The sequence below is a fragment of the Symphodus melops genome, assembly GCF_947650265.1.
Source record: "Symphodus melops genome assembly, chromosome: 14".
In the NCBI taxonomy this organism is placed as follows: domain Eukaryota; kingdom Metazoa; phylum Chordata; class Actinopteri; order Labriformes; family Labridae; genus Symphodus; species Symphodus melops.
This window is the reverse complement of record NC_136704.1, coordinates 6198088-6215365: the sequence shown is the minus strand read 5'-3', so window position 1 is coordinate 6215365 and position 17278 is coordinate 6198088. Positions and strand designations below refer to the sequence as shown.

Below are 17278 nucleotides of genomic sequence, written 5' to 3'. Positions count from 1 at the left end.
TTGTTCTGCCGGGTGTTTAGGATTCTGTTATTTTTAAAACTAGGCATGCACGTTGTTTCTTAGCCTCCAAGCCCTGGAGTCCTTCTCAGTAACCTCGCTCAATCATTTGATACACTCAGATACTCACACACCCACACAAACACACAGGGCAGGCTTCTGACCACAGTCCCCGGAGAGGAAGCTTCCACTCAGCTTGTTGGAGGAGAAAGTCTGTGTGTGTGGTTTGCCGTGCAGTCTTTGGTTTCAGTTTGAACAGATTATGAGACGTGAGCTTGGCCATGCACACTTGTGGTATCAGTTTGTTTACTGCAGTGGAATCATGATTATTTAATTTGAGTGGATTTAAGGCGCAGGACCGTGTGAAGGCAGAGATGTGACCATACGGTTGGAAAATTTCAGCAGTTTTTTTGTATTTTAACCCTTTACGTCATTGTACTCTAACGCTAAAACTGATGCTACTTAGTAGCATCAACAGTTAAATAATAGTGTTTTCTAAAAGACCCTTTTTAGAGGTTGAACCAAATGAAGGAATACACAGAGACATAGAGGGAACATAGTGTCAGGCTGCTGTCTCCATATAGTCATGCTAACAGCTGTGCATACTGAAAATGGTTTTTGCTTGAATTCTATGAGTTTGTCGGGAACAGGAAGCAGTTATTTAAATATTAAAAAAAAAAAAATTTAATTTTTTTTTTTTTTTGGTTAAATGATTTGTTTTCGCTGAGTCAGGTTACATAATTGTTGATCCAGTTTAATTTCTTCTTAGTTGTGGTGGTCATGGCACGTATTCTTGCAGGCCAATTGTTGGCCTGTTTGGTTTTTTCGATGACTTTGATGAAACACGGTTCCAGACTTCATTCAGCTCGAGCGCTGTGAAAAACACTCAGATAGAGGAAGCCACACTTCCACATTACAGTTGATTCCATTTCCTTTGTCAGATTCTGTAACTGTCAGTTTACTGTTTGGAGGAAATCATTGGGCCATACTGTTGGTTAACTTTGTGAGAAACGGATTGGACTACAAAGTTTCTGCCTCAGCTTTTCAAAGCAGACTTCTTCTCAGACAGTGAAGGCTTCCTGCCTCTAAAAGTTTCATCGCTCCATGTCAATGCAATCTTAGAAATATATCGTCTCTGATATCAATCGAAAGCTGCTGTTCAGGGTCCAGTTTTCTTTTGAGACCTTGTTAGTGTCTTTCGTATTTCTAAAATGCCCAAAGCCAGAATTGACAACGTATTTATTTTTGTACCAGACAATAAAAACAACAAAGCCGTTCGTCTGGTTTGATCTTTTCAGATAATCAAACCACACTTTATATCCCCAACACATAGAAACACTGTTTTTAGTAGTATCAGCTGAGAATATAGATGAGTAAATTATGAGTTAAATAGTCAACATAAATAATACAATCATTTTCCGTCTCATTATCCAGCCTGAAACTTCATACAGCTTGACTTTACAAGAAAATATCAGTTAGGTTAGTGTGGTCGCCCCATGTACAGTCGAGGCTACACTCGTCTTAGCCTATTTGTTTGTTTTTTTCTCGCTCTATCCTTTGTCCTCTCTCTAAATAAAGGCATAAAAAAGGAAATTCTTAATTTTGGAGTTGAAATAAGAATAACAATAAAAATAATCAGAATGTAGGTCTGACTTTTCTTAAGAAAAAAAGTCTAAATCATTTATCATAAAAGACTGTTTAGACTCCTCCTACAGTACAGTTAATACTTCATACACAAATAGACATAAACAGCAATATTAGGCAGGCAGTTCATTTTTTGTCCGACTCTGAAGATTTTGGAGTCGTCGTGCTTCCAGAGTGTTCATCTCTATTTGTTTATCAGCTCTTTAAATCAATTCGGCCTTTGACTCCATCTAAGTAAAGGCCTGAATCTGCCCTGATTATTTCTCCCATTGTCAGGCAAACCTCTTTCTAACCTGCATTTTCTGTCAGCAGATGGCAACATCTGAACGTCTGTTTAAACGTTTCGACTCTTAACTGACTCAGGGATAAATGCCTACTGGTGTGTATTCACCAGTTTACCCGAGTATCCTGGTATCCCGGTTAATAATAATAATAATAATTTACACTTTATTAATCCCACGAGGGGAAATTCGGTTTACACTCTGTCTAACACACACATAGGCCCGAGATACACACTCATGCACAAACAGGGTTCTAGTGACATGCATTAATGGAGAGGTCTCAGAGTGAGGGGGCTGCCCACAGCGAGCGCTCCAGAGCAGTTTTGGGGTTCGGTGCCTTGCTCAGGGGCACCTCGGCAGTGCTCAGGAAAATGGACTGGCACCTCTCCAGTTACCAGACCAGTTTCCGGACTTGGTCCGTGCCGGGACTTGAACCGGCGACCCTCCGGTTCCCAACCCAAGTCCCTACAGACTGAGCTACTGCCGCCCATGAGCCCTATGAGCCTTATCCCGGTTTTCACCATATTCGGGATATGACCATTACATGCTCACAGAGAAACCTGGTTTATATTCCTGTATACATGATCAATGATAGTATCCCAGTTTCTGATTACTGCATCTGATTTACTCAGGTGCACAAGTTGTACAGCACAAACCGCGGAAATGTAGAAATATAAAAGACATGAAAACACTGTGGCTCATACATAAAACATCAATTGTAACACAAATATCCCTTTAATTTACCCCTTTATGAATGCAAAATAGCCTAACAGTCCCAAATAAACGTAATATGATCTCTGAAATTTCTTTTTAAAGTCTTTTTAGTCCACAGAAAAAGAAGGAAGCCATCCGCCAACGCGACTGTTCGCTCATCCAAAACAAACTCAGTCCATCCACAAAGTAAAAAAAGTAATCTAACAAAGAAGAAGATTGCTGATGTACTATAATAAAAAAAAGAAGCAATCTCACTAGGATGCGTGCCGGATCGGGCCGTATTTATTTTGCCCGTGTGCTCTATATCATAAGTCTACCTTCAATTATATTTTATGTTTTATTAGTGAAACATAAAAGTTCTTCCCCTCCCCAGAATAAGACGCTCTCGTTGGTGCAGTCATGTTTGTTTTACGTGTACGACACTTGGCTGAGTCTGCGTCTGCGCAGTTACATGCTGCAGTATCTCGTTTTATTTCAGAGTTCTCCAGGTAGCAAAAACGGGTTTCTGATATTAGCATGTCATGTTTACATGCTCAAATACAAACACTTAAAAGTCCAATCATAACCGGGATCCTCAAGTCCATGTAAACACACTCACAGACAGACAAACAGGTTTATCCAGTCATATCGAGACAGAAACTGAAGATGCTGACAAAGGGAGTGTTTGTTAACCCAGAACAAGAGTAATAGAGTCGCTCTGAATATCGACCCTGCTAAAGAACCTCTGTTGGCCCCAGTGCTTAGCTTTCTTGTTTGTGCAGAATATTTTTTTACTTCAGACAAGTTTAACTTTTTTGGCAAGAAAAGCATCTTTGATTTGACCCTACCAAAAAAAAAAAACACAAGCTCACTCGACTGGAGAAGTCCACACACTGAACACCAGTCAGGTCGCGCACAGGTCTGAATGTATCTCAATAAGTAAGAATAAAAGCTTTCACTGAAGCATGCACCTGTCACATCTTTTACCTAATGCACAGAGTATGTTTTGACGAAACATGTATGTACAGTATTAAGTGGACACATGCAGTTTTTCATTCTCTGGTAAATACAACAGGTTCTTCTTCCAAGTTTTTCAAGTTATTCCATCCCCTGCTATACACTGATGCTGGGATGTTTTTTTTTCTCTTGTTCTACTTTAAGCCTCTATTGACATTTGTCTCCTGAAAACTTCATGAATCATTCAGGGTGGGCTGCATGTTTGAGTGCAAACAGCTGAAACTTTTGTTAGAGTTTGAAAGATTGAAACCTCACAGACACACACGGTTTGGGCAACTCCGATTTCCTCCAGATTTGTTTTCCTGCTGGCCCAGCCCTTCTGAATTGTCCGTGTTTACTTTGGGATAAGTTGATGTAAGAATGCAGCAGGGAATATTCAGGGGAATTGGAAGCAAACAAACAAGAAGGGGTGATGATGTTTACATCCTGGAGCGGGGGGTTTCCTCACTGTCCTCTCACAGGCCACCATTTATCCTCTGAATCAGACGTGCAGATTTATTTCAAGAAAGTCCTGTCTGATAAGGTTTAATCTGTAAGGCTTTTACAGAAGACAAAAGCTTCATTTTGCTGGAAGGAAACGGGCTGTTATCATGTGAGCGTTGTGCAAGTCCAAAGCAGTGTAAAGTTTTCCCTCAGACACGGCATGAACAGGAGTCTGGAAAGTGTCTGCTGGGCTTACGAGGAAGTTCTGTGGAAGCAGCAGCAGCTTCTCACCAGACAGACACCAACATACTGAGACAGAGAATCGCACACACACACGCAAACACGCGCACACACACACGTGACTCACACTTACCAGATGTGCCAAGTGAGACATGAAGGAATTTATGTAACCTCTGGAGGCCCTGTCCCTGAATCAAAGCCGATTGGCAACGTCTATTAAGATGTCACCAATTTAATCAGGCGAGACGAATGAATCAACTTTGATTTGACTTCTCAGCAGAGATCAAATCAAACGAGGCAAAGACTAAAGCTCCTGTGGGGAACTTTTAGTGGGCCCCCGTGGACAGAGTGGAACCTTTCTGTCGTTCACAAGTATAAGTTTCCAACCTAAAAGCTCCTCCTGCTTTCTTTTAACAACAGGTCATAATCACACTTTTAAAGAATACGCTGGTTTGTTGAGCGTCTCCGGCGTCTGGAGGGCTCTCCTGATTCAAGGCCTCTTAATTAAAGTCAACGAGTGAGCAGTGGAGCTGGTGCGTGCTAATGCTGCGCTCAAACTCCATGTTGTGGGCTCTGCTTTGATTGAGACGATCATGCAGTAAGACAGTTGAACCTTTCTCTCTATGAAAACCCCCAAAACACACTTCATCTTCTGTACAGGTCTGACTTGTTGTCCTGATTTTAGGGTATGTTTTTGTAGGTCCTTTTGAGCAATCGGTATTCGTTTCAGTCTTTTTCATAACCAGCTAAGAACTCCTCACAGGATGTTTTAGTTGTTGAAACAGAACTGAACTGCGCAGAAATGATCAACATTGGTCATAAAAACATAAAGTGTACTTATTCAAAAAGCAGAAACAGGTAGAGGTGTTAAAAAGTATGGCTTCAAGAAGAAATGTTTTTTTGCTGCAGGTTTGGACACGAAATCTTGGATATTTTTATCCTTTATGTACATATGTGTGTACACACACACACACACACACACACACACTCGATGATACAGTGACAATAACAAAACGGATGCTGAGATGATTACAACACAGGCGAGCAGGAAACCAAAAGCTCGTGTGATTTCATCAGTCATGAAGAAAAGCACCAAAATAACTTGAGTAAATATTGAATGAAGCTCTTGAAGGAGTTACCCATTTTGCTGAAGATAATTCTTGCATGTTGTGGGACCATATCCATCCACATGGTTTGATGCATTAATAATGGGTCACTTTGGATGAAACATTCAGTGAAATAAATGAAGTGTAACGTTGTGTTTTGTGATATCCCCGGTCTTAAAGAAGCATTTTCTGTCAGCAGATGGCAACATCTGAACGTCTGTTTGAACATTTAGACTCTTAATTGACTCAGGGATAAATGTCTACTGGTGTGTATTCATGTTTAATCTTACAAACAGTTTAGGCCTGGAACACCATTGGCCTCATTACTGCCAGTCACATCAGCTGGTAGAAGAAAGCGGATGTTTCCTGACTCCTGTACTTACTCCTTATGGTGGTTTGAAATCGAGCCAGCGCTACATTTATTCTCATCATGTGTGGTTTCTGGAGCACTTTCATTCAGAGAGAGGAAAGGCATATAGTCACTATCATATTAACGAGGATCGTTGTTTGGGCGGGGAAGAACTGCAAGGTTTGCTCAACATAACGACAGGCTGAGAGTGTGGAGTGTAATGTTGAAACAATCAGGAACCAGCAGGGGGGGGGGGGTGGAGTTCTGAAAAGTGAGGGGATGAGGTTTGGCACAGACGGGTATAAACTGAATGATTGTCTAAATGTCACGGTGGAATGTCAACTCGCGCTGCACCAGAGAATCATTTATGATGCACAAGCAAAGCTCACCAGCGATGTGCTCACACTGTCCTGTCCTGTTGTTGTGACCCTTTTTCACTGTCAGCAATTTTTGTGCAGCTGTAATGAGAAAACGCATGTTTTGGCTGGTGGCTCTTCTCTCACTGTGCCAGAGTATGCAGTTGGCCTGCGAAAAATATCTGACATGCAAGAAATTCATTGGACCTGTCGGCCTTTACTGATAGGGCTGTGATCAGCCGTCCTGTGCACGGCAAACGCTGCACAATCAAATTAAAAACGACTAATTCCATTTTTAATCTTGGTCAGCCATGGTCCCAATTTGCACAGTGTAAGCTGGTCTTCATGGGATCACCAATTTCCAGAAGGAGGTTGAAGCCATGTTTGTGTTGAGTGAAATGTGTGAATTCTGTGGACATTCGAAAAGCAGATGTTCTTCTTGTGCCAGCTAATAAACATCCAAATCGTTTCACCAAATCCAGTCGACAAATCGAATCAGAAAGGCTAAAATATATTTTGAAAAGAAGGTATTCTTCTGAACGTGAAAAATGTACATTGCAAAAAAAAAAAATGGCCCACCGTATGAGCCTTGAGGAACCCCATAGATCATGCCATCCAGATTTTCCCAAGAGTTCAGAAATCAGAAGTGCCTAAGCTTCAGAAAATATCTGCTGTTGTGTATGTTAATCAGATCAGTGTCATTTCCAAAGCATCATGAAGTCATATTAACTTTTGCCATCTCTCTCCTCTGCAGGCCTTGCGGGTGATGGCCAAGATAATGAGGGAGTGTTGGTATGCAAACAGTGCTGCCCGACTCACCGCCCTCCGAATCAAGAAAACGCTCTCTCAGCTCAGCCAACAGGAGGGAATCAAGATGTAGACACACACACTTACACACACACACACACACATCTGACTGTCACCCATATCGTTAGCATTAAAGCATTATTATGGTCATTGTTATTATTCATGGATTGTTCCTTCCCTTTGGTTGTAAAGGGAAGTAAAGACTTTCCCCCCTTGTGCTCTTATTTTCTCATCCTATCTCATTCGTGGACAAACTGCCAAGTTCAACATCGGAAACTGAGAAACCATGTGTACATGTGTGTGGTATACACATGAATGGCTGAATGGATGGATCTAATGGGATACCAGAGGCATTAAAGGAAGCCTCCACTCATCCTCCATCTTCCGAATTCAAATCATGAATTTTCTAAAAGACCCGCTGGGGCAACTGGGGGTCCATGTGGAGTCCCAAACTCACCACTCATTACACACCAAACCGGTTAGAGCTCAGACCCCCATCAGAACACTTAAGGCCTGACAGGGAATCACCTGAGGAACCTCTGAGCTGCACGAGCTTCGCACTCTCATCCTCACATCACATTTGTATATTAGCACGTCAGTCGTCTCTTCAGAGAGTAAGCTGCTCCTCAGTAGGGCTGCACGGGACTTATCTTTGAATTTTAACAAACGTTCTGCTGATGAACACACTCGGAGTGTAGAATCAAAAGGAACCTTGGGGGATGATACAATCATGTTATCTGAAACGAGGGAACTATTTGCATTTCTCTTACAACACTGATGTATCATGTTGTATTTGTAATTTCACTGGACTGTAGACAGTCATGAAATATTCAACCACAAGTGATAGTACAATATCTGTGACGCATCAGATCTTAGAAAATAGACCTGTTGGTCTTTAGATTCTCACTCGCAGCGTTATTCCTTTAAAAACAACATTGCTGCACATTTTGTGTTGAACATGTATTTTTTTACATGCCCGGTCGGAGGTTTCCTAATTTTTACTTTTACCATTAGAGAATTGTTGTTAGCCGCAAAATGAGACTGTCACTCTCTGTGGAGGCTTTTAGACACACTCCCTCTTAATATTCAGGCTAATTCCACGACTAGCTGTGTCAGACATTATTCTAATTATTAATTACTGCTTTCTCATGTCTGCTCTTTCTCTGCAGCAGACTGCAGCTTTAAAGAACAGACTGTTTCTACAAATGCAGAGCTGATCGCAGACTCAGGAGGACTTACTCTAACCATTAACATCAGCAGGAAAAAAGGTCTGGGAAAACTTCATTAAAAAAGGCTCCACATCCAGGTTTAGGTGATGTGCTAGTCGTGGAATCACTTCATTATTTCTTCGAGCAGCAGAACCAGGATTAATCGTAATTAAAAACAAAAAAGAATCAGAAGTGAAGACTCTAAGTGGTGTGCAGCCCTACTCTGGAGTGGTGTTACAGTAGCATTGGGATTTGAAGCATGGACATTCTGTAGGCCACCCAGTGAGGTCTCAGACAAACAACAGCTTCATCTGTTCTTCATCTGGTCAAGCTATAAGCAGAATCTGTCATTTCTGCGACGTTTTTTGCACCTGTTTTTATTTTAGTTTTATGTTACTGTTGTATTACTCAGCTCCCTCTGTTCTGACAGGGAGGTGGACAGGTCAGTTTAATTTATTGTGTTTTTAATTTCTGGTTGGCAGGGGATCTTTTTTCTTTTCTTTTTTTTTTGCAAAACAAAACTGGACATGATGACCTCATTCATTTTTGGCAACATGCTGCAACATATGCAATATACAGTAGATAAATGTGTGTATTTTCTATACTCTGCTCTGCTAAAACCACAAAACGGCAAGAACAACAACAACAATCAGCTGCCACCATGCCTTCCAAGCCAGCGGTTACCGGAAAGTGCCAGTGCTTTAACAACTCCAACTCCTCTCATGTCGGCTGCTGTGGAGTGTTTGCTCTCACTCGTGTATGCAGCTCCGTGCTCGTGTGTGTGCCAGAGGAGGTCCGGAGGAGCCGATGCAAAGCGTACAGCAAGCTCGTACTATGCACACCGAAGAAGAAGGGATGGAATGCACCAAGTGGCACACACCGCACGTCTCACAGCACCCACTACCAGCCGACACTCTGGTGCCATTTCATGAAACCCCTCTCACCTGAACACCAGACCACCTCAGCAAAACTCATCGTACAGCTTCTCCTCCTCGTGGACAGAGCCTGGAAACCGAGCTCCAGCACCTCGAACTGTGTTTCGTCTGAAAACAGTGCCGCTAAAGCTCACGGAGGCTTTGGAAAAGAGACACACAAGACTTGTATGCATTACTGATGTTGCCCTATAAATGTAGACTCTTGGATTTCGGATTTTAGTTCTCCTCACGTGTTTTTGCGTCTACAGCGCAGCAGCGCGTATCAACCTTTCAAACGTGTTTTTGTTTTTTTTGTTGTTTTTTTTCATTTGTAGAATAATCAACACAATTGAGGTACATTCGTTAAAATATAGCAAACAAATACTTACTAAGCCATAGGTTCTCCAGGTTGTCTATTGTTTCTCTTTCTTTCTTTTTGTGGCAAGGTCTTTTTCTACCAGAATGTACATTTCCGAAAAACAAAAGATGGAAAAAAAAAAAGAAAAAAAAAAGAATTAAATCGACAATTGTGTCATTTCAGCTTAGCAAGCCTTAAGGGACCAACGCATAAGAGTCATGATCTGCTCTTATTATTTTTTTCTTTCTGTGTTTTAATGAAAAACAGATTATATACAACAGTATATATATATATAAATATATATAATTGATTACTATGGTAAAGGTAGTACCATTATTATTTTAAGGACAAAAAATATATGTAGCACCTGATTTGATGGTTTGTTTCAGTGTTTGTCCTGTTGCCAACATTGCCATACATCTAAACCCAGTTAATGTATTTTACAGGTTTGCTTGTGTCAACGTTGCTTCAGAGGCACTTGTCTTTAACCGGTCCATGATTAGGAACAGTTGATGGGTGCAAAGTTCAAATGAGCTCTAACGTTGTGAATTCGATCTGCTCAGAGAAATCCTGCAGAGTCTCATGATAGTTCAGCATTAAGTGCACTTCTGATCCACTGGGGGGTTTACCTGTGTGGCAATTTGGATGTTGGTGAGTCCGCCTGTCTCCATTACCTTTTCTTTATGGATACATAATGTATTGATGTGCTGCTACTTAGTTGTCCACCTCGCTTTTTTTGAAAGTGGAGGTGAGAGCTGCCGTTGGATGTAAAGTGTTCTCAGATTGCTCGGATCTGATCAGTGTGCCACGAAGCTTTGACTCGAATCCAGCCCTTTCGTCATAGAAACGGTTGGCAGTCCTCTTCAAGACTTTTCTAAAGTTTGTTGTATAGTTGTCTGCCACCATCCATGGGAGTGCAGGAATCCACCTCAGCAGCCGCTGCAAGCAGCCTGTTTCACTGACCAGCTCCTCCTCTATCAGCAGCTCTCAGCCAGAATCATCCATGCACCGCGGCTCCAAACCATGGTGCCAATCTTATCAATGGGCACTGGAGAAGCGACTTCTCTCCACTTAGTTCCCCTCAAATGAAACGCAGTTGAAAAAGCCTTTAGTCTGATTTTCTACTGGAAGAAGAGGTGTAGAGGAGGAGGCAGGAGAGTGAATAACTTTGGAGGTTGTGATTCCTTTGGTAGAAATGCTTGTGCTCCTTGGAGGAAAAAAAAACCCTTATTGATGCCTTTTAAAGCAACTGATTATGTAATGGCAGACGGATAATGTCTTAATGTGTTTAAACATTGATTTCTGAACTTCTTAAAAATGTTGTTCAATCATTTCAGAAGCTAATTTCCGGACAAGGTAAAAGCAGCAGTACGGTAATCGCTCCCCAGAAAAGGCTCAGGCACATCCCTTACTGTCCGGAGACACTTTTACCTTTAAGTCAAGAGTGTGGGGAAGCTTATTTCTTGCTTGATTTAAAAAAAAAAAAAAAAAATTTAAAAATGCTGTGAAAGTTCTGAAGTAAACAGAATTTGCGTTGTTAACCTGCGAAGTGAAGGAACATATCACCAGCAATAATCTGTCTGACCTGTAAGAAACATTTAAGACTTATTCAGGTGAAAATTACATAACCAGTTGTCACAGGCACTTTAAAAAAAAAAAATAAAAAAAAAAAGTGACAAGTCGCGGTGCATCCACTGTTCCGAGTTGTGTTCTTAAATATGTAAAAACAGCTGAGGCAGGAGTTGCTTTTATGCCTTGTAAATATCTCGTCAAGTGAAGAAAGTGAAGTGGAACGGGCTGCTATGTTAGATTTAAAACAAGGGGGATGGACTGCTCAACTGCTTCTTTCATGTGAACAAAAGCGGTCAAAGTAGGAGGGAATGTGGAGCTCGCCAGGGAACACCAGGTCTGAGGAACCATCTCTCTAAGCCATGTGGGTCAGGACGGGGGGGGGGGGGGACTTTGAATCATCCCTGGCTTGCCGTGCTGTTCCTCTGTGTTGGATTGAGACTGTACAGTTATGTGTATTCCATATTCAACGTCATTCTCTGGGACATTAACAACAACAAAAGCTCAACTCAACAGCACCTCTGGTATGCCTCAACAAGGACAACCTTCATTCTGTCTTAAAGTCACCAGCAGCCTTGTACTTTTTTTCTCTTTTTCTTTTGAAACCCAAGATGACTTAACTGTAAAAAAACAACAAAAAAAAACCAACCAAGACGTTTGCACCCAGCTCTTTGATCTCTTCGACTCTCGTCTTTGATTCTTGCCTTTCTCTCTTGTCATTCCATGTTCTCTGATCGACCGAACGGCTATCTCCAAGCTACGACGGCCACCTTTCACTGCAGCTCCTTTCCACGTCGAACCCACTCCCCTCAATCCTAGCCATCGTTGTTTAATTTGTACCCTAACGTAAATATGGGGAGAGCAGCCCACACGTTCAGACAGTCTCTCCCAAACAGAATTCACAGCGTTGAAAAGAACAGATGTTTCTTTTTTTGTTTTTTTTGGCTGATTATCACAGAGTGCTTGAGAGATACATTAAGGGACCGTTTCCACTGATGGTGCTTTTTAGGCTGGCAGTGACCCCAAATTTATTTCCCTGTTGCTAGGTACCGACAGTTGTCTTGCCAAATCCCTTGGTGACCAATAAGTCTGTTTTGAATCGCCCTGCAGGCTGACTTTGAAAGAAAATGTTGAAACCAGTTGAATCATGTTCTGGCAGTAGCAGAGACTCGAGACCTGAAAGTCGTGCTCTCTAAAACGAGTTTGGGAGGTGCCCGATCACCAAAAGTGGGGGATATGTGTTCACCTGTAAAGCAGGGGTGTCAAACTCCAGTCCTAGAGGGCCGGCTTCCTCAGACTGTTGGTCGTCTCCCTGCTCCAACGCAGCTGAATCCAATGAGCGACTCGCCATCAGGCTTGATGAACACATCGGTGAAAATCAGGTGTGTTGGAGCAGGGAGACACCTACAAGTCTCAGGTCTCTGGCCCTCGAGGACTGGAGTTCGACAGCCCTGCTGTAAAATGTAGCCTGTGAGAATTTAGAGGTGAAGGTGTTGCAACTGCAGGACGCCCATTTTAAAGCCGAAATCCCCTTTTGAGTTTACTTTTTCAGGGACATCATCTTTGAGCGTTGTGAAAATGCTAACACCAAGGTCATTCTGCTTAAATGTTCAAATTGAGTGACACACTGGAGTGACACAGAGCCTTATATGTTTTACCTTTTGGCAAAACCTTCTCGTCTGAAATGATCGTACGTTGACTCAACAGTGACACTTAACCTCATCACTGTCTTTGTGGAGAAACTGTCTGAATTTGTGCTCGGTCATCTTCTCACGTCTTGTCCCAGTCTCTGAAGACTGGCTTTCCACCCACCTCTGATTGGAGCAGTATTGATCAGATTTAGTCGTCAGAGATTTGGTTCTTCAAACTGGTTTCAAACATGCATCAGGCCCAACTGTAGGGCCATCCCAAACTGGATATATAAGGCATATTTTTTCTAAACTTTGGGGTTTTTGGGGGGCTTTTTTTCTTCCCTGGATGAGATTTTGTGACAGCTAATTGCATCATGACCCATTTAAAAAAAAAAAAAAAAGTCAAAGAAAACCTGCTGTACCTCATCTTTAAGAATCCTAGCTAGCCTTCTCTGTCCTCAGCTCAGATACAAACTGGGGAGAGGTCATCGAGCGATGTTGATGTACAGCCTTCATGAAGTGTCTCTAATTGGTTCACTGGTCAACGTACTTTATGTTTGTGTGTGGGAGCAGCGATGTGTCTTGAGCCGTTTCGTGAGCCCAGACTTGAGACGCACTCTGTTAATATGCAGCCCTTTAGTGCTCCTCTGAACACCCTGAGAAGAAGAAAAACAAGCCGGCCGTTCTTTTCTGCTCTGTGTGCATCGACGGAGGGCAAAAACAGGGAGGTGACGTTAACTATGCCAGCAGCTTTACCGCTTCAAACTACGCACTGAGTTATCCCCACAGCTGTGAATGTATCGGCCCTCTCAGAGACTCCAACCAATCTGAGCACAAACCCCCGCGTAAACTCAGCCCAAAGGTCATGGCAGCAGCTTTTTCAACATGCAATTTATCCCACCGCACGGGTCTCTCTCTCTATCTTTGTCTTTTACTCTTGTTATGCAAAGTCTGGGCCAACCGTGTCTGCCCGCTCAGTCCCTCTGGATCACACAGGTTGAATGACCTATCTATGCTAGCATGATCCACTCACTGTGATGAGGAGCGTGTTCGGGTCCAAGGATTAAGCACGTTCTCCTTTCCTTACCGGCTGCCCTCCTGCTTCTTCTCAGAGGCTCGCAGGCCTCCGCTGAAGCGTTGGAAGTAGTCGTGTGTCGGGGTTTTGGTCGGGCTTGTTTGGGGTCACTAAAGGGTTCAGGGCGGTTCAGCACGTTTTCCTCTCCGATGCTGCAGTGAGGCCTTTGTGGCAACAAAGGGTAGCAGAAAGCTTTATCACGTTTTATTTGGTGCCTAAGTTCGACAAGACTTCTTTTACTTTTCACCTCGAATGACAAGACTGCATGTGGTTGTGTGTCTGCATTGGTGTCTGCATTACCTGCTTTATAGATGTCATCCAAAAGCTGAGAAGTATCTTAAAAAAACAGCATAATTAACATATTAAAAAGGTCACTTAATCAAAAAGAAAATACCTCCTTTTAAAGACCAATGTGTTTTACCTCACTGTAAATATATTCTTGATTTGTTTACTCCAAGTTTGCAATTTATCTTTCTCTTTTGTTTCTATGAAATGCTTAAAAAAGTTGAAGAGAATAATTTTGTTTTCTTTTCAATGGTACTTTTTTTTTTTTTTTGTCAGATGGCATTGTATTGTGTTTGTGTTGTGCCCAAGCAGTATACTATTCCTCTTTTACCATGCTCTGTATATGACCTGTTGGTTGTGTTCTGCGTGAGCTGTACAGTCAAAAGCGCTTTACAAATGTCCAAGCCCCCTTCTGAGCTCTGGTACAAAATGCCTTGTTCAATATGTTTCTTTTGTTTTAATGAGAAAAAAAAAAAAAAAGAAGAAGAAAACAAACAAACAAAAAAAAAAAAGGAGTCAGAGTGGAGGTGGGAGGAGGCTGGAAGTGAGGGGGAGGGACTGTAAAGCGAAAACCCCTCGACAAGTGTTGAACCCTCCTCACCTCGCGACCCTCTTGGATTTCTAAACATATTATAATCTTGACTTTTTTTATATAGTGTGTACAGATGAATGAGATCAACATAGGAACTAGAGGATTGACACTTATGTTAACTTCTAACATAGCTGGAGTAGAAAATGGTGTGAATAAAGAAACCAAGTTTCACTATAAGAGTTGTGTCCGATTGTCTTATTTGATCATTGAGTCTAGAAGGTCACTGTTATAATGTCTTTTAAAATACATTGACGCTTTATTAATCCCCTGGAGAGGCGTCAGAGTGGGGCTGCTAAACATGGACATGGTTTGATGCCTTGTACCACAATTACTGTACAGTGTATCTGTGAGCCGATGTTTCCGGGCTGAATGATGAGAAAGGGGAATTGGATTGAATGTTAACCAGATGTGAAAGCTTTCAAAATAACATACAGAATACAATGATTGTATTTAAGCCGCGTATTGCCTTGAACAGTCGACTTCAAAGTTTGCTTCCTTGCCCCGCTCTACGTAGCCTTCTAAGTAACAACCACATGAGCGTTAAATGCAGACAGGCTGAAAATCATTTACACGGTTTTACTGTAAAAGCCAGAATTTGTATTCATTCACCCAACGATGTACTCGCCTTCAGAGCTATAAGATCTGTTTGAGAAGGACGAGGAAGACGGCAGTCTACGAGACGTCTAAAGGAAGGCTGGAGACCCCTGCAGATGAGCTGTGGAGACCCTGTTCTTTGTGCAAATCATGCACACAGGACTTGGCCTGACCTCAAACTCAAGCTGTTGAGTTATTCCATTTTAAATTATGAAATGAGAACAACCGTACACAAGAGGCTCAATAAAGATAATTGAGATAACTACTTAAAATTAATCAGTTTACTGAAACCTTAAGGCCAACAAGTGCAGCACATGGAGTAGTGCTTCACAGCTGAGGGGCTGGTCTGCACACAACTTTAGCATTGTTAAATAGTCATAAAGTGATTATGGAATCAGCTTTTTTTGCACCTTTGTATCGTCATATTCAAGCACAATCCACAGTGAAAAGGTCTTTTTATTCCTGCTCAATAAATACCTTTATTATTTTACCAATCTACAATGTTACCAAAAAAACTGTTTTATATTTCTAGTGTGGTGTAACAGTTTGGAGTTATACTCTTCATTTTTATTAATGTATAAATGAAGGTACAAGGGAAAAATGTATGCATTTGACAAATGTGTCAAAAAAATTATTTATGCGGTATTTGTATATATTCAGACTTTTCTTATGAAAAATATAAAAATGAAGCAGATGAGGCAGAGAGAATAGAAAAAGCCGGATCATCCCATAATATCTCACAAATGGTTACCATGGGAATAAAATTAGATTTTAACATCAATTTGAAATGTAACACCGGGCTAACAAGGCCAACACAGGGCTGATGTTCTCATACCTCGATGTCCGGGTAATGAGCAGAGCAGCAGCATTTGCCTCCACTAAAAAGTCAAACACACCACAGGGTGCTTTTTAACAAGCGAGGAAGCACATCAGCTTCACCATTAAAAACATATCTATTCGTTATTTAAAATGAAGTAGGGTAGTCTAACTTTAGTTCACTAACCTGGCTGCCAGGCTGAATCCCAAGAAGAGGACAGATAATTGAAGAACTAGCCCCAGAAAAAGATTCATTTCAGAGACACGTCAGTGTGATTGTGATGTATGGAGTTATTACGCTCCTGTGTTTGTTGTTATACTTCCAGTGGAAAAGCTCCACAGAAACACTGCATGAAAAGTTAAAGAAGGGACACAGAGATCCAGCAGGGTCATTTTTTATTAATAGAACAAATACAAAGCCTTTGTCTTTACTATGTTGCTCCACAGGCAGTTCATCCTCTGCACCTTGACAGCCAAACGAAGCCATCAGGGCTGTCTTATGAATAACTCGACTCGATGATTTCAGTTTCACATTTCTCGTACTCGGATGGATTCCAGGTTGTTAACGAGTTCATCTTCACAAAGGTGACAATGTCACATAAATGCCTTTTTAAATTAACATTTCAAATAGTCATTAATGTGAAATGTGACAAATCAACTATCAGGGCTGACTTCAAACAGGCTGCTGGCAGCTTTGTTCCAGCGCTGTGTGATCACACAGGTGATCGTGATGGAGAGCATGATTAGAATACGTGACCGTGGACGAGTTTGTTTAACAGACAGCAGGTTGATGACCTGTTATCATACTTATTGGTGCTTTGAATTGATTACCTCATAAATTCTCACCATAGTGCCGTCTGTTTTGCAACCTGTCCTGGTCTAATCAGCTGGAATAATTAGAAACACCTGTGTGGGTCTAAAGTGGTTAAGGGCGCCGGTGACAGAGTGGTTTGGTTTTGACGTCCCATGTTCAGACGCTGTCGTGAACGCTCTCTACTGATTGAAAAAAAGACGCTGGCGTTCAGAAAAACCTGCGAGGTGGAGACGGGCATTGTTTAGGCCTCCTCAATCAAAAAAAGTCTGGACACACGTACTCCCCTGATTATGACATGAGAAATGTGATCATGGCAGTTTTCACCTCACGTGGGCTGATTGAAGGTCGTGATGATTACACTTTGATTTAGATAATTGACACATTTTCCATCTGTTCCATTTTAAAACATCGAATTTATAAATGCATCATTTAATCTCACTCATTTTTATTTTTTTATTTTACGATATGCTACATTCCAATTAGGCTACATGGGACAGTATGTGACGGCA

The 17278-nt window shown here is 41.7% G+C and overlaps 2 protein-coding genes across 2 annotated transcripts in view; both read left to right on the top strand.

Moving 5' to 3' along the window:
* tgfbr1b (transforming growth factor, beta receptor 1 b) overlaps positions 1-14722 on the top strand; it is a 70976-nt gene extending 56254 nt beyond the window's left edge. Inside the window, exon 9 of the mRNA XM_079361501.1 lies at positions 6861-14722. Coding sequence (XP_079217627.1) covers positions 6861-6986 — 126 coding nt within the window. The 3' untranslated portion in view covers positions 6987-14722. The remainder of the gene's footprint in view (positions 1-6860) is intronic.
* reck (reversion-inducing-cysteine-rich protein with kazal motifs) overlaps positions 1-17278 on the top strand; it is a 220314-nt gene that overhangs the window by 183413 nt on the left and 19623 nt on the right. The window lies entirely within an intron of this gene.